This window comes from Molothrus aeneus, chromosome 21, assembly GCF_037042795.1.
Source record: "Molothrus aeneus isolate 106 chromosome 21, BPBGC_Maene_1.0, whole genome shotgun sequence".
Taxonomy (NCBI): Eukaryota; Metazoa; Chordata; class Aves; order Passeriformes; family Icteridae; genus Molothrus; species Molothrus aeneus.
Genome location: NC_089666.1, coordinates 8003028 through 8016306, shown reverse-complemented (window position 1 = coordinate 8016306; position 13279 = coordinate 8003028). Strand labels below are relative to the sequence as shown.

Sequence of the window (13279 nt, the reverse complement as noted above, 5' to 3'; positions counted from 1 at the left end):
TGGGGACTGGGAATTGCAGTGGGAATTTCCCCAATCCCAACCCCAAAACCCCAAATCCAATCCCAGTGGGGAATTGGGAGGGAAAAAGGGAATTAAAGCCCAGCTTTACCTGCTTGATGTAAACATCTTAATTAAGCCCATGCTAATTGCTCGCTCCTAATTAAAGCTCTCCCATTTCCAGAGCCTCTGGAATTGCAGCTCCTGGAATTTTGGGATTTTCCACAAGGGAATTTCCCTGCTCAGCTCTCCCCGAGGGGCAGCACAGGCTTGGAATTGGATTTTTCCCCACATTTTTTCCCTCTTTGATTTTCTAATCAACCCCCAAAAAAGCTGAAAAGCCAAACAAGAAAAGTTTAAATCTCTTTATTTTGGCACTGTTTACAAAGATACAAATGCAGGAAATATCGGGGGGTTAAAACCGAGTTTTAAACACAATTTTATTGTTTTCAACCCAAAGCAGCACTTTGGAAGAGGAACTTGATGGTGGAAAGGAAGGAGAAACCCAGAAAACTCAAAATTAAACCGACAGAACCAAAACTGAAACCCAAACCCAAACTAACCCCACAAAGCTCAACCCCAAACCCAAAACTAAACCCATAAAACCAAACCAAACCCACGAAATTCAACCACAAAGCCCCAAGTTAAACCCAAACCTTAACCCCAAATCCAAATCTAAACCCACCAAGCTCAAGCACAAACCCAAACCCAAACCTACAAAACCCAAACTCCAAACCCCACAAAACTCAACCCCAACCAAACCTAAACTCAGAAAATCAAACCCCAAAACCCAAAATTAAACCCACAAAACCCAGACTTAAACCCAAACCCAAAGCTCAACCCCAAACCCAAACTAAACCCATAAAACCCAACCTAAACCCCAAACCTAAACCCCATAAACTCAACCAGGAGTTCACAGCAATGACAAAGCTGAACCACACCCCAAAAATGAGTAAAAGTTTGGGGATTTTAGCATTTTCTGGGTAAAAATTTCAGGACTTTAGGTAAAAATCTTGGGATTTTCATTTTCTGGGTATAAATCACTGAGAAAAACTCGATTTTAATCACACACAGAATTAGATTTTTAGATTTTACACAAATCCCACTTTTAATGTCACAAATCCCATTTTTAATGACAAAAATCCCATTATTAGACAACAATTAAAGCAAATCCCACACAAGAAGAGACAGAAAAAGGAGCTGATCCTTCAATAAATTAAAATTTCAGCAATTAAGCAGGACAGGAATTAACACACAGGAATTCCCAGCTCCAGAGGTGTAATTCCTTGGAATTATTTGCATAGTTCCTCCTTTTTTTTTTTTTTTGCCCCTTTGGAATTCAGAAAATCCTCAGGAATTTGGAAAATCCTCAGGAATTCTGAATGCCAGGATAAAACCTTCCAACTTGGGAAGGGAAAAAAATCTCAGCAGCACAAAAAAATGGAAATGATCAAAATTCCAAGTTGGAATTTCCCAAATCCTCAAAAAAAATGGGAATTTCAACTGGAATTCCTTGGCCAGGAGGAAAATAATTTTATTTCTCATAATAAAGAGGAAAAATTTGGAATTTTTTGGCACAGGAGCCTCTCCATGATTTGGGTTTTATCCCTAAAAATTCCACCAAAATCTCATTGTTTTTTTAAGGAGATAAAAGCAAATCCAGCTGCCCCAAAATTCCCAGAAAAAATGGGATTATTGCATGGGATAAATGGATTTGTTCCCATCCCAAAGTCTCCTCCTGGGAGGTTTGAAGCCCAGGGCAATGTGGATTCTCCAGGCGGGAGGCAGAGCCAAGAGTTCTGTTCCCATTTTCCCATTAAAAAATTGGGGGAAAAGGGGAGAACCAAAGTTCCCAATCCCATCCCTGGCAGGGAATGCTGAGGAGCCAAAGGATTTCTCTGGGAATGCGCAGAGCTGGAATTCAGGGGTGACAGAGGAATTCCAGGGATTTGGGGTGGATTTGGGATGGATTTGGGATGGATCCCAAACCAGCCCAGCCAGGGGTAAAACAGTTGGAATTCCAGGGGGTGACAGTGACTTTTCCATGGATTTAGGATGGATTTAGGACTTTTCCATTGATTTAGGACTTTTCCATGGATTTAGGACCCTCAGGCTTGGATGGAAATTCTGCAGGAGAGAGACCCAGCCAGGAAAAAAAATCCTTTTCCATCTCTTTGAACTTCCCAAAATCCCTCAGGCAGGAATGAGATCCATGGGAGAAGCTGAGGCTGCCTGGAATTGGGGAATGTCTCTGGAGCTCCAATTCCAGGCATTTCCCACACCAAAAATCCCATTTTTCCACTGGCAGGAGTTGTCCCAATCCCTGTGGCTCATCCCAAAAATCCCCGAGTGCCCCCAAAGCAGGAATTCCCAATTATCCCTTGGAGAACATTTAATCCAAGGATTGAGCTGGAAAAATTCTCAAAAAATCCCAAGATTTGGGATCAGGCCTGGATTGAGCACCAGGAGAGCTCCCAGTGGGATCTGGGATTTGCTTCCAAAGGATTCTGCATCTTAATTCTTGTCATAATTAATTAGCATGGTTAGTTAGCATAATTAATTGCTGTCCCAGGTTAAAGCAGTGGCACTTGAGAGGATCCCTTGGCCAAGTGTCCAGCCCAGGATGGATCCACATCCCAAATCCCAGCGCCGGTTTTGGGCTCACATCCCAAGGAAAGTCCCCAAATCCCTCAGGAATTCTCCCCAAACACCAAAAATCCCCCAAATCCCTCAGGAATTCTCCCCAAACACCAAAAATCCCCCAAATCCCTCAGGAATTCTCCCCAAACACCAAAAATCCCCCAAATCCCTCAGGAATTCCCCCATCCTCGGGCAGGAACCCCCGGAGCAGCACCAGGACCCTCCAAAGCCCCCAGACGTCCCCGGGGCGGCGCCGCCGTGAGCTGGGGGTGAGACCAGGCACAGACCCTTGAGGTTCAGCACAAACCCTTTGGGGTTCGGCACAAACCCTTTGGGGTTCGGCACAGACCCTTTGGGGTTCGGCACAGACCCTTTGGGGTTCGGCACAGACCCTTGGGGTTCGGCACAGACCCTTTGGGGTTCGGCACAGACCCTTTGGGGTTTGGCACAGACCCTTTGGGGTTCGGCACAAACCCTTTGGGGTTCGGCACAAACCCTTTGGGGTTCGGCACAAACCCTTTGGGGTTCGGCACAAACCCTTTGGGGTTCGGCACAAACCCTTTGGGGTTCAGCACAAACCCTTTGGGGTTCGGCACAGACCCTTGGGGTTCGGCACAGACCCTTGGGGTTCGGCACAGACCCTTGGGGTTCCTGTGGGATCAGCGGCTCCCAGGGGATCAGGCACAAACCCTTTGGGGTTCCTGTGGGATCAGCGGCTCCCAGGGGTTCAGCACAAACCCTTTGGGTTCCTGTGGGATCAGCGGCTCCCAGGGGTTCAGCACAAACCCTTTGGGGTTCCTGTGGGATCAGCGGCTCCCAGGGGTTCAGCACAAACCCTTTGGGGTTCCTGTGGGATCAGCGGCTCCCAGGGGTTTCCGGGGACGCTCCGGGCTCGCGCTCACACGTTGCTGACCCGGCTGTCAGCGGGGCCGGGCGGGACCGGGGCGCGCTCGCGGCGGACGTAGCGCGGCTTCCGCACTGCCGGGACAAAACATCCCAAAAACATCCCTGGGAATGGGGTCCCACAGGGAATTCCCAAAGGGACAGGGAGGTGGGATGTGGGGATTGAGGCACAGCGGGGTTTGGGGTTGGGCGTTTAGGGTTGGGATTTGGGATTGCGGTTGGGTTTCGGGTTTGAGCGCGGGTTCCACACTGCCGGAGACAAAATATCCCAAAAAGTCCCTGGGAATGGGATTGGGGAGGGAAATCCCAAAGGGAGGAGGGGGCGGGATGTGGGGATTGAGCTGTGGGAGGGTTTGGGGTTGGGGTTGTGTTTTGTGGTTTTTAACCCCACAAAACCCAAACCTAAAACCCACAAAGCCAAGTGTAAATCCCCAAACCCCAACGCCCCAAACTAAACCCACCAAACTCAACTCCAAACCCAAAATTAAACCCACAAAACCCAACCACGAACCCCAAACTAAACCCACAAAACCCAACCACGAACCCCAAACTAAACCCACAAACCCAGTCCCCACCCCAAAAAAACTCAACCAGAACCCCAAGAATGGATTTCCCACCAGAAATCCCATCAATATTTTGCCCTGCATGAATTAAAGCAACAAACCCCATTAGAAAAATCAAATCCCACTGATTTCTGTTCCTTATCCCGGGAATTTTTGGGATTTTCCGTTTATTTTTAGCACATTCCAGGGGAAATTTCCTCACCTGAAGAAGCTGGAGGAGAGATCATGGATGCCTGTGGAATAGAAGGATAATGTCAAAAACCCCCAAATTTTAAAAGTTTTTCTTTAAAAAAATCCAGGATTTTTTTAGGATTCCTATAATTTTCACTGTGTACAGAGCTTTTTCTTGGAAAAATCTCTTTTTTTTCCATTTCTGTCCCGGTTTGGATCCAAAGAACCCCAAAATATCTTTAATTTTATTTCAGCCTCATTCATCAATTAAGGAGTTGCTTAATAAAGTCCCAATTTAGTTAATTAAAATGGAAATTCTTGTTAATTAAAATGGAAATTCTTGTTTATTTAATGTTCCTATAAAAGCAGAATTCACTCACTGTTTCACTGGGCTGGAGGACGGATGCTAAAAAAGAAGGAAAAAAAAAGATTAATTAACATCATTTTAATTAATTTGAAGGCTGGAATTGTTCATTTTCCAAAAATACAGCCATGAAGGGAATATTTTCTTGTTAAAAAAGGAATTTTGTCTCAGAATCCCAGGAAAATACTCAAAAATCCCATTTGGAGAATTTATTTGGTATAGGACTCTCAAGACTGGAGAATTTATTGGCACAAAATGGGAATTTTCTCCACAGAAAATGGGAATTTTCTCCACAGAAAATGGGAATTTATTGGCACAAAATTGGCAATTTTCTCCGCATGAATGTGAATTTATGAGCTCAGAACTGGGATTTTCTCCACAGAATGAGAATTTAGCAGCCCCAAATGGGAATTTTCTCCACAGAATGGGAATTTATTGGCACAAAATAGGGATTTTCTCCACAAAATGGGGAATTTTCAAGGAAAAAATCCCCATGTCAGTCAATGAACAGAGCGAAATTCATTAATTAATGGACAATTAAAGGGTTTTTTACCTTTGTTCCTTCGGTAGAAAATCTTTGGGAGTTTGTTGGCTCGTTTGAGGTAGAAAAAAGAAGCCACAGAAAGGATCAGGAATAAACTGAGGAAAAACGTGCCCAGAATCAGAGAAGCGGCGACTTCAGGGCCCCCTGGCAATGAAAAATGATCAAAAAAGAGAGAAAACCTGGTTTTGACCAAAAATCTCTTTTTATTAAAGGATTAAATCCAAATAAAGAGCAAATTCCTGATTTTTAGGAGCTGTTGGATCATTCCCAGTGCCTGAAACTGAGCTTCAGTTTCAATGGCAGCTGCCAGGGATTCAATCACTTAGAAAAAGTTTTAATCAATTAAATCAGTTTTGACAAATTAAATCACTTTTTAAACTCATTAAATCCCTTTGTAAAAACTCACTTTAACAAATGAAAACACTTTCATTGGTTAAACTCTTTTTGAAGCCATTAAATCACTATTAAAACTCATTTTAACAAATTCAAACACTTTTAACTCATAAAATCCCTTTATAAACTCATTTTAACAAATTTAATCCTTTTAAATTCATTAAATCCCTTTTTAAACTCAATAAGTCACTTTTTAAAATCATTTTAAGAAATTCAACTGCTTTTAGACTCATTAAATTCCCTTTTTAAACTAATTTTAACATATTTAACTCATCAAATTCCTTCTTTCAGACCCGAAATCCTCCCAAAATCCCAGGTTCTCACCAAAGTTCTGGATGAAAGGAGAGCTCATGTTCACGTGGGAATTCATCCCTCTGCTCCCAGCTGGGGAAAAAACCAGAAAATGCACACCAAACCTTCAAATTAATTAAATTCAATTCAAATGAACTCCAGGACGTGGAATGAAAATCTCCATTTTTTGCTGCCTTTTGGGGGAGTTTTTGCAGTCACTGGTACCAATTGATTACGAAGAAATATTCCAATTAATTCCAATTAATTGAATTAAATGTATTGATAAAAATGGGTGGAAAACTCACAGTTCCTGCACTCGCTGAGGTTGTGCCCAGAGGGGCTGGGCAGGGTCTCATTCCTGCATTTGATGCAGCTGCTGCTCCCATCCTCATTCCACCTCCTGTAGCATCCTGCCCAAAAACCATGGAAAATGGATCAAACCAGGAACATTCCCAATTTCCTGGCAATTCCCAGGTTTTAGAGGGGGAAGAAAAGCAGAAATTCCCTTTTTTGGGGTTACAAACAGCACCTGATTCCCCTTTTCCCACAAGAAAGAGGTTTTAGTCTCAAATTTTATTCCCGATTTTTATCCCAGGAAAAACAAAAATTTCCCAAAGGGAAAAAGGAGAAGGAATTATGAGGAAATAATATTACTTAATTAATGAATTAATTAGCACTCCCCAGCTGCTGGATTTTGGTATTAAAGTCCAGAAAATCTGGGAATTTGTGTTCCCTGGAATTGCCAAGGCCAGCTTGGTCTCTGCCCATGGAATAAATGACCTTGAAGGGCTTTTCCAACCCAAATTCCATGGGTTTATCCCAAATAATTCCCTACCTGGGCTGCACTGGTGGGTGACTGGGCAGGAGCTGTTGGAATCCAACATTTCCACACAACATTCTGGGTCTGGCACCTGAGGAGAGAAATCCCCAGGGAATTCCCACTTTTCCATCGAGGAGATGATAATAAATATAACAAATAAATTTAAAATCTCCACAGAAATTAAGGGATGATACACTTAAAACCCACTGGAACTAACATGAAGGAGAAAACTTGGTTTATTTTTAATTTTATTTTTATTTTATAAATCAATTTTATTTTTCTAAATCCATTTTATTTTTAGATATAAATTTTATTTTTAAAAATCTATTTTATTTTGCTGTTAAAAATCATTTTTATTTTTCTTTTCTAAATCCATTTGATTTTTAGTTTCTAAATAAAAATATGGAAAATTTGGGATAAAAAATAAAATAAAAAATAAAATTAAAAAAATTTAATAATAATAAAAATTAAATTAAATTCCTGGAGCACCCACTGAGTTTTCCGTGGATTTTCCTGCAACTTCTGCCACGAGCCTGGTCAGGAGAAGCACGAAGGGCACCTCCATTCCCAGGGAAAACACAGATCTGGAGAAAATTTGGGAATAAATTCAAATTATTTATTCATGACACCGGAAGTCTGCTTCCCTTTAAAGAAGTTTAGGGAAAAAAGGGGAGGAAAAAAGGGGTGGGAAGAGTAAGGAAACACAGATGAAAGAGGATTATGGATTATAAAATATAATAAAATTAAATTATTTAGATTTTTGTCAATATCTGAATATTCAAAGAATAAGGAAACACAGATGAAAAAGGATTATTGATTATAAAACCATAATAAAATTAAATTAGTATTTAGATTTTTGTCAATACCTGCTTATTCAAAGAGTAAGAAAATACAGATGAGGAAGGATTATTGATTTTAAACAACATACTAAAATTAAATTATTATTTAAAAAATCGATTGTTCTTACCTAGAAGAATACCCTTGAGGAACAGGTCATAATAAAAGGGAAAATTTGGGTGGAAAAAGCCCCTTGGAAGTGCTGGATGCTGCTGGTGAAGGCTCAGCTCCCTCAGCTCAGTCCTGCTTGGGTTCCCATCCCTGAAACAGATCCGGACACGAGGACGCCTGAGCCCAGCCCTGCAGCCTCCCAGCCTCCGAGCAAGCGTTTGGATTTCATCTGCCAATCGTGTGGATTTCATCCGCCAATAAATTTGGATTTCATCCGCCAATCGTGTGGATTTCATCCGCCAATCGTGTGGATTTCATCCGCCAATCGTGTGGATTTCATCCGCCAATAAATTTGGATTTCCAGCCGCCAAGCGTTTGGATTTCATCCGCCAATAAATTTGGATTTCCAGCCGCCAAGCGTTCGGATTTCATCCGCCAATTGTGTGGATTTCATCCGCCAATCCTTTGGATTTCATCCGCCAATCCTTTGGATTTCATCCGCCAAGCGTTCGGATTCCATCCGCCAATAAATTTGGATTTCATCCGCCAATCGTTCGGATTTCATCCGCCAATCGTGTGGATTTCATCCGCCAAGCGTTCGGATTTCATCTGCCAATCGTTCGGATTTCATCCGCCAATAAATTTGGATTTCCAGCCGCCAATAAATTTTGATTTCCATCCGCCAATAATTTTGATTTCCAGCCGCCAGAGAGAATTTGGAAACATTTGATGGATCTGGAGCTGTTGGGCTTTTTTATTGAACCAGTTTGAAAGCAAAGCTGAGCTCAAAACCTGCTCTAAAGCTTCTAAACACTTAAAATATTCGGATTTTTTTTACTTAATTTTCACTTAACTTTTAAAATTACTTCATTCCTACTTAATTCCTTCCAAGCCATCCCAAAATTGACAAATTTCCCACAAATTTCCTCAGGATCAAACACCCACAGCAAAATAAATTTGCCCAAAAATCTGTTCCATGTTTGGCAGCATTTTTTATGTGGATTTGGAAAAAAATAATTTTTATATATATATGTATGTATATATAGTATATATATATATATATAGCCTCTGCCTGAATTAGAAGATATTTTTCCCTCAGAATTTTCCTGCCAGGGCAGGAAAATGTTGGAATTCCGACAAAGATTTCACAGCCTGGTAAGGAACAACATTTTCTGGTCAGACACAACATTTTGCTGCCCCCATGGAGGAGGTTTCACCTCATAAATTGAAATTTAGAGAGAAAAAAAACCAAACCCTAAAACCTTCAGGAGATTGAGGATCCAGCAACCCTGAGGAGAAGCGAAGCGTAAGGGGAGGTTTGGGCGGGAAACTGGGGAGGAATTGTGAGGGCCTGGGATGGAATTTGTGGGAATTTGTGGCTCCCCCTTCACTGGAATTGTCCCAGGCCAGGGCGGAAAAACCTGGGATATTGGAAAGGATGAGTTTTAAATTCTCTCCATCCCAAAATTCTGTGCTACACAAATTTCCCACAAGTTTCCTCAGGATCAAGCACCCACAGCAAAATAAAAATCTCTTCCATGTTTGGCAGTGTTTTCCCTGTGGGTTTTGGGGAAAAAAAATGAATATATTATATATACAATAACATACAATAATATTACATTATATTATTAATTATATTAATTAAATATAATATATATAATTGATTATATAAGACTATATTATCTATTATACATATCTTATATATCATTTATATATTATATATATTTTTTTAATATACCTTTATTTTTATATATATAAAAAGCCTCTGCCTGAATGAGAAGATATTTTTCCCTCAGGATTTTCCTGACAGCTCAGCTTGGGGCAGGCAGATTTCAGAATTCCAGCAAGGATTTCCCAGCCTGGGTGTCAGCTTTGGAACAAATCCCAGATCTCTGCCAGCCCAGATCCCATGGGAATGAATCCCACGGGGGAATTCTGCCTCTTGTTGTGTCTCAGAAGCAACACAAACAACTCAGGAACACCGAGGGCTTTCCTCCCACTCCTGCAAGCAAAATGTTTTCATTATCTCCACAGTTTCCAGTTGTTTCTGCTGCATTGGCAGCATTTTTCTTGCGGGAGCTTGGGAATTCCTTCAGTAGCTGGGAAAGGCTGGAAGTGGAGAGAAACTGTGCCTGAAACTCAGGTGATTTCACAATTCCCTGCGTTTGAAGCCACATCACACCCAAAAGCTGCTTAATTCTGAAGAGATAAGAAAGCTGAGAGCAGGACTAGAGAGGGCTGGAAAAGCTGAAAGGAAAAAAACTGAGGAGAAAAGCTGAAATGATAAAACTGAGAGAAGAATTAAAGGGTTTTAAATATTGAAATTATAAAGCTGAGAGAAGAATCGAGGGTTGGAAAGGCTGAAATGATAAAATAGAGCAGAATCAGAGAGGTTTTAAAAGTTGAAATGATAAAACTGAGTGAAGAATTAAAGAGTTGGAAAAGCTGGAATTATAAAACAGAGCAGAACCAGAGAGGTTTTAAAGGCTGAAATTATAAAACTGGGGAGAAAAGTTGGAATTCTAAAACTGAGAGAAGAATGGAAGGATTTTAAAAGCTGAAATTATAAAACTGAGAAGAATGAAAGGGTTTTAAAAGCTAAAATGACAAAACTGAAAACAGAACCAGAGAGGTTTTGAAAGCTGAAATGATAAAGCTGAGAGAAGAACTAAAGGGTTGGAAAAGCAGAACCAGAGAGGTTTTAAATCCTGAAACGATAAAACTGAGAGAAGAATGGAAGGGTTATAAACATTTAAATGATAAACCAGAGAAGAATGGAAGGTTTTAGGAGCTGCAAGTGTCCCTCACCTGCAGGCTGCCAGGAGCCCTGTGCACCTTGCCCAGCTGCCAGCAAACACCCGAGGCTCCGGCTTTGCTGCTCATTTCACCAGGAACCTGCAAAGGTTCAACAAAGCAATCTTTTATCAATCCCAGCTGGAGCAGGACTCGTTTTTCCAGCTTGGAGCTGAGCTCAGTCCTGCCCTTTCCACGGCTGGGGTTTTGTAACAGCGCTCAGCAATTAAAAGCTGGGTTTAATCAGAGCCACCTTGAGCCAGGCTTTGCTGTAAAAGCTGCTCCACACCTGCCTTGAGCAAACATTCATTCATATTCACTGCTGGGACACCTTCTGCTCTTACAGCGCTTGCTGCAGCATGAAAAATCAGGAGGAGAGATGAATATTCCACAGGGAAAAGTGAATATTCCACAGGGAAAGGAGAAATGAATATTCCACATGGAAAAGTGGTTTGGGAAGGAGAAATTCATATTATACAGGGAAAAGTAATTCATATTAAAAATATGAATTAAAAATAATTCATATTATACAGGAAAAATTCATATTGTACAGGGAAGGAGAAGTGAAAATTCCACAGGGAAAAGTGTTTTAGGAATGGGATAAAGGAATGTGTTGGGAGGGATTTAAAGGGTTCTCAGTGTCACCTTGCTGTGCCCCAGGCGGCTCCAAGCCCTGTCCAGCCTGGCTCGGGGCATTCCAGGGATGGGAAATCCTTGGGATAAGCAGTGCCAGGATCCCAGCAGCCTCACAGGGAGGGAATTCTCCCCAAAATCCAACCTAAACCCACTCCTTGTAGCTTGGAATTACTCCCTCCTTGTCGTGTCCCTCCATCCCTTGGAAATTCCCCTTCCTGCAGCTCGGGAAGGTCACAGTGAGGTCGCCCCAAAGCTTCCCCTCTCCAGGCTCAACAATCTCGATGTTTCTATGATAAATTTGGGGGTTTTTCACCCCTAAACGGTGCACCAAAACCCGTATTATTGGGATGTGCATTTGGGGGAAGCTCAGCCACGAAAAACACACCAAAATAATATCACCAAATCCCCACCACCCCAACAAGCTCAGATCGGCAAAAAATCCTCTTCAACCGAGTTAAATTATTAGGAAATAAAAGTTTCGGGGGGGGGGGGAAGTAGAGAATTCCTTTCCAAACGCAGCTGGCCCCAAAAGCGCTGGGGAAGGAGCAGGAACAAGGGGCGACTTTTAATCCCAAAGCCTTTTAATCCTAAAGTTTTTTAATCCCAAAGCCAAACCCCTCCGACCCCGCTGGTGCCGATCTCCCTGCAGAACTCGGTGACTCCATGAGGAACCGCTGCCCACCGCGAACAATGGGGCCCCACCCGGGGCTCGCCGCTCGCCCCGGGGCTCGCCGCCCGTTCTCCCTCCCGCTTCCTCCTCCTCCTCCTCCTCACCTGAGGGCTCCCCCGAGCATCCCCCCGCCACCGCCGAGGTTCCCGTTCGTACCCCCCGCCCTCCACCGGCGCCCAGCCCGCTGCACCCCGCGCCACCCTGGGAGTTGTAGTCCCGCAGCCACGCCCGCCTCGCCGCTTCGCTTAGCGGCCGCTCCGCTAAAAACCACAAATCCCAATAGCACCCGCGGCGCGCCCCACCTGTACTCCGCTCCCCGCAGGTAAATGCGCTCGCTCAGCCTTTTCGCGCGGCGCCGCGATGCCTGCTGGGAAAGCGAGTCCCGCGCTGCCGGCAGCGCGCGGGGGCGGTGGGGACTTCGCACTACAACTCCCGGCGTGCCCCGCGCGCGCGCCGCCATTTTAGGCGTTGCCTGGCAACGCTGACGCGGCGGGGTCGAGGCCTGTGCGCCCCAAAATCCCGGGAATTCGGGAAAATCGGGAAAATCAGCTGTGCCGGATGTGGCTGCCCCATCCCTGGCAGTGCCCGAGCCCAGCCTGGAGCAACCTGGGACAGGGGGAGGTGTCCCTGCCCAGGGAAAGGGGTGGGACTGGATGGGATTTAAGATCCCACCCAAACTATTCCATAATTCCATAAAGGAAACCGTGGGGTTTATTTCCTCTAAAAATCTCCTTCTTCTGTGGTTTATTTCCCCCTACAAATCTCCTTTCATGTGATATTTCCCCTAAAAATCTCCTTTTAATGTGGTTTATTTCCCCTAAAGTTCTCCTTTCATGTGGTTTATTTCCCCTTTTAACCCCTTGTTATTTTGCATGCGGATGAGGAGCAGCTCCTTCCGCAATCCCAGAATTTTCCTCATTCCTTGGAGCACAAATCCATTTAAATTTGGCATTTACAAGCTGGCTCCTGAATTCCCTCAGGGTTTTTTTTTCTGACGAAAGCGTAAATAAACCTCAAAGGCCTCATTTAGACAAATTTGGAGCTGCTCCTCACCTTTATTTTGAGGAAAATCTGTTTTTCTTCTTAAATTAACATGGAAAACATTCCTGGAGGTTTTGGATGTCTTCCGTAATCTTTTTTAGTACTGGAAGTTGCAAATTATACACAAAATATGGATTGGCTTTGTCAGATTTTTCTTTATTTCAAATCAAGACTGCCTCGAAATGCAAATATTTGTAAAGGTAGGAGGTGAAAAATTCCATGAATATTCATAAAATATGATAATTACCCCAATTACAGCTAACGAGGTAATCTTGCTTCATTTCCATGGCTTTGTAAATATTATTTTTTAAAATAAAAGGGAAGGAGGGAGAAAAGGAGATGGGGAATCCCTCCTGAAGCTCCAAAATGAAATCTAAAAAAATTATAAATATAAAAATAAAAAAATCCATGAAGGATTTTCCAACTTATTTCCCTGAATAAAGGGGGAAAAAATCCCTGGAAGTGGGAGAGGCTCGAAATTCCAGGGGTTTGGGGTCGCCCAGGA

General features: G+C 43.0%; 1 protein-coding gene across 1 annotated transcript; it reads right to left on the bottom strand.

The window, feature by feature from the left end:
• Positions 1-347: 347 nt before the first annotated feature.
• Positions 348-11855, bottom strand: C21H1orf159 (chromosome 21 C1orf159 homolog). Its single transcript, XM_066563900.1, has 11 exons — positions 11838-11855; positions 10443-10529; positions 7654-7784; positions 7180-7270; positions 6702-6777; positions 6172-6276; positions 5900-5959; positions 5192-5326; positions 4655-4680; positions 4306-4336; positions 348-3615 (listed from the first exon to the last, which is right to left on the bottom strand). The coding sequence occupies exons 4-11, from the start codon at positions 7249-7251 to the stop codon at positions 3536-3538; spliced, it is 585 nt and encodes a 194-aa protein (XP_066419997.1). The 5' UTR covers positions 7252-7270; positions 7654-7784; positions 10443-10529; positions 11838-11855; the 3' UTR covers positions 348-3535.
• Positions 11856-13279: the final 1424 nt, after the last annotated feature.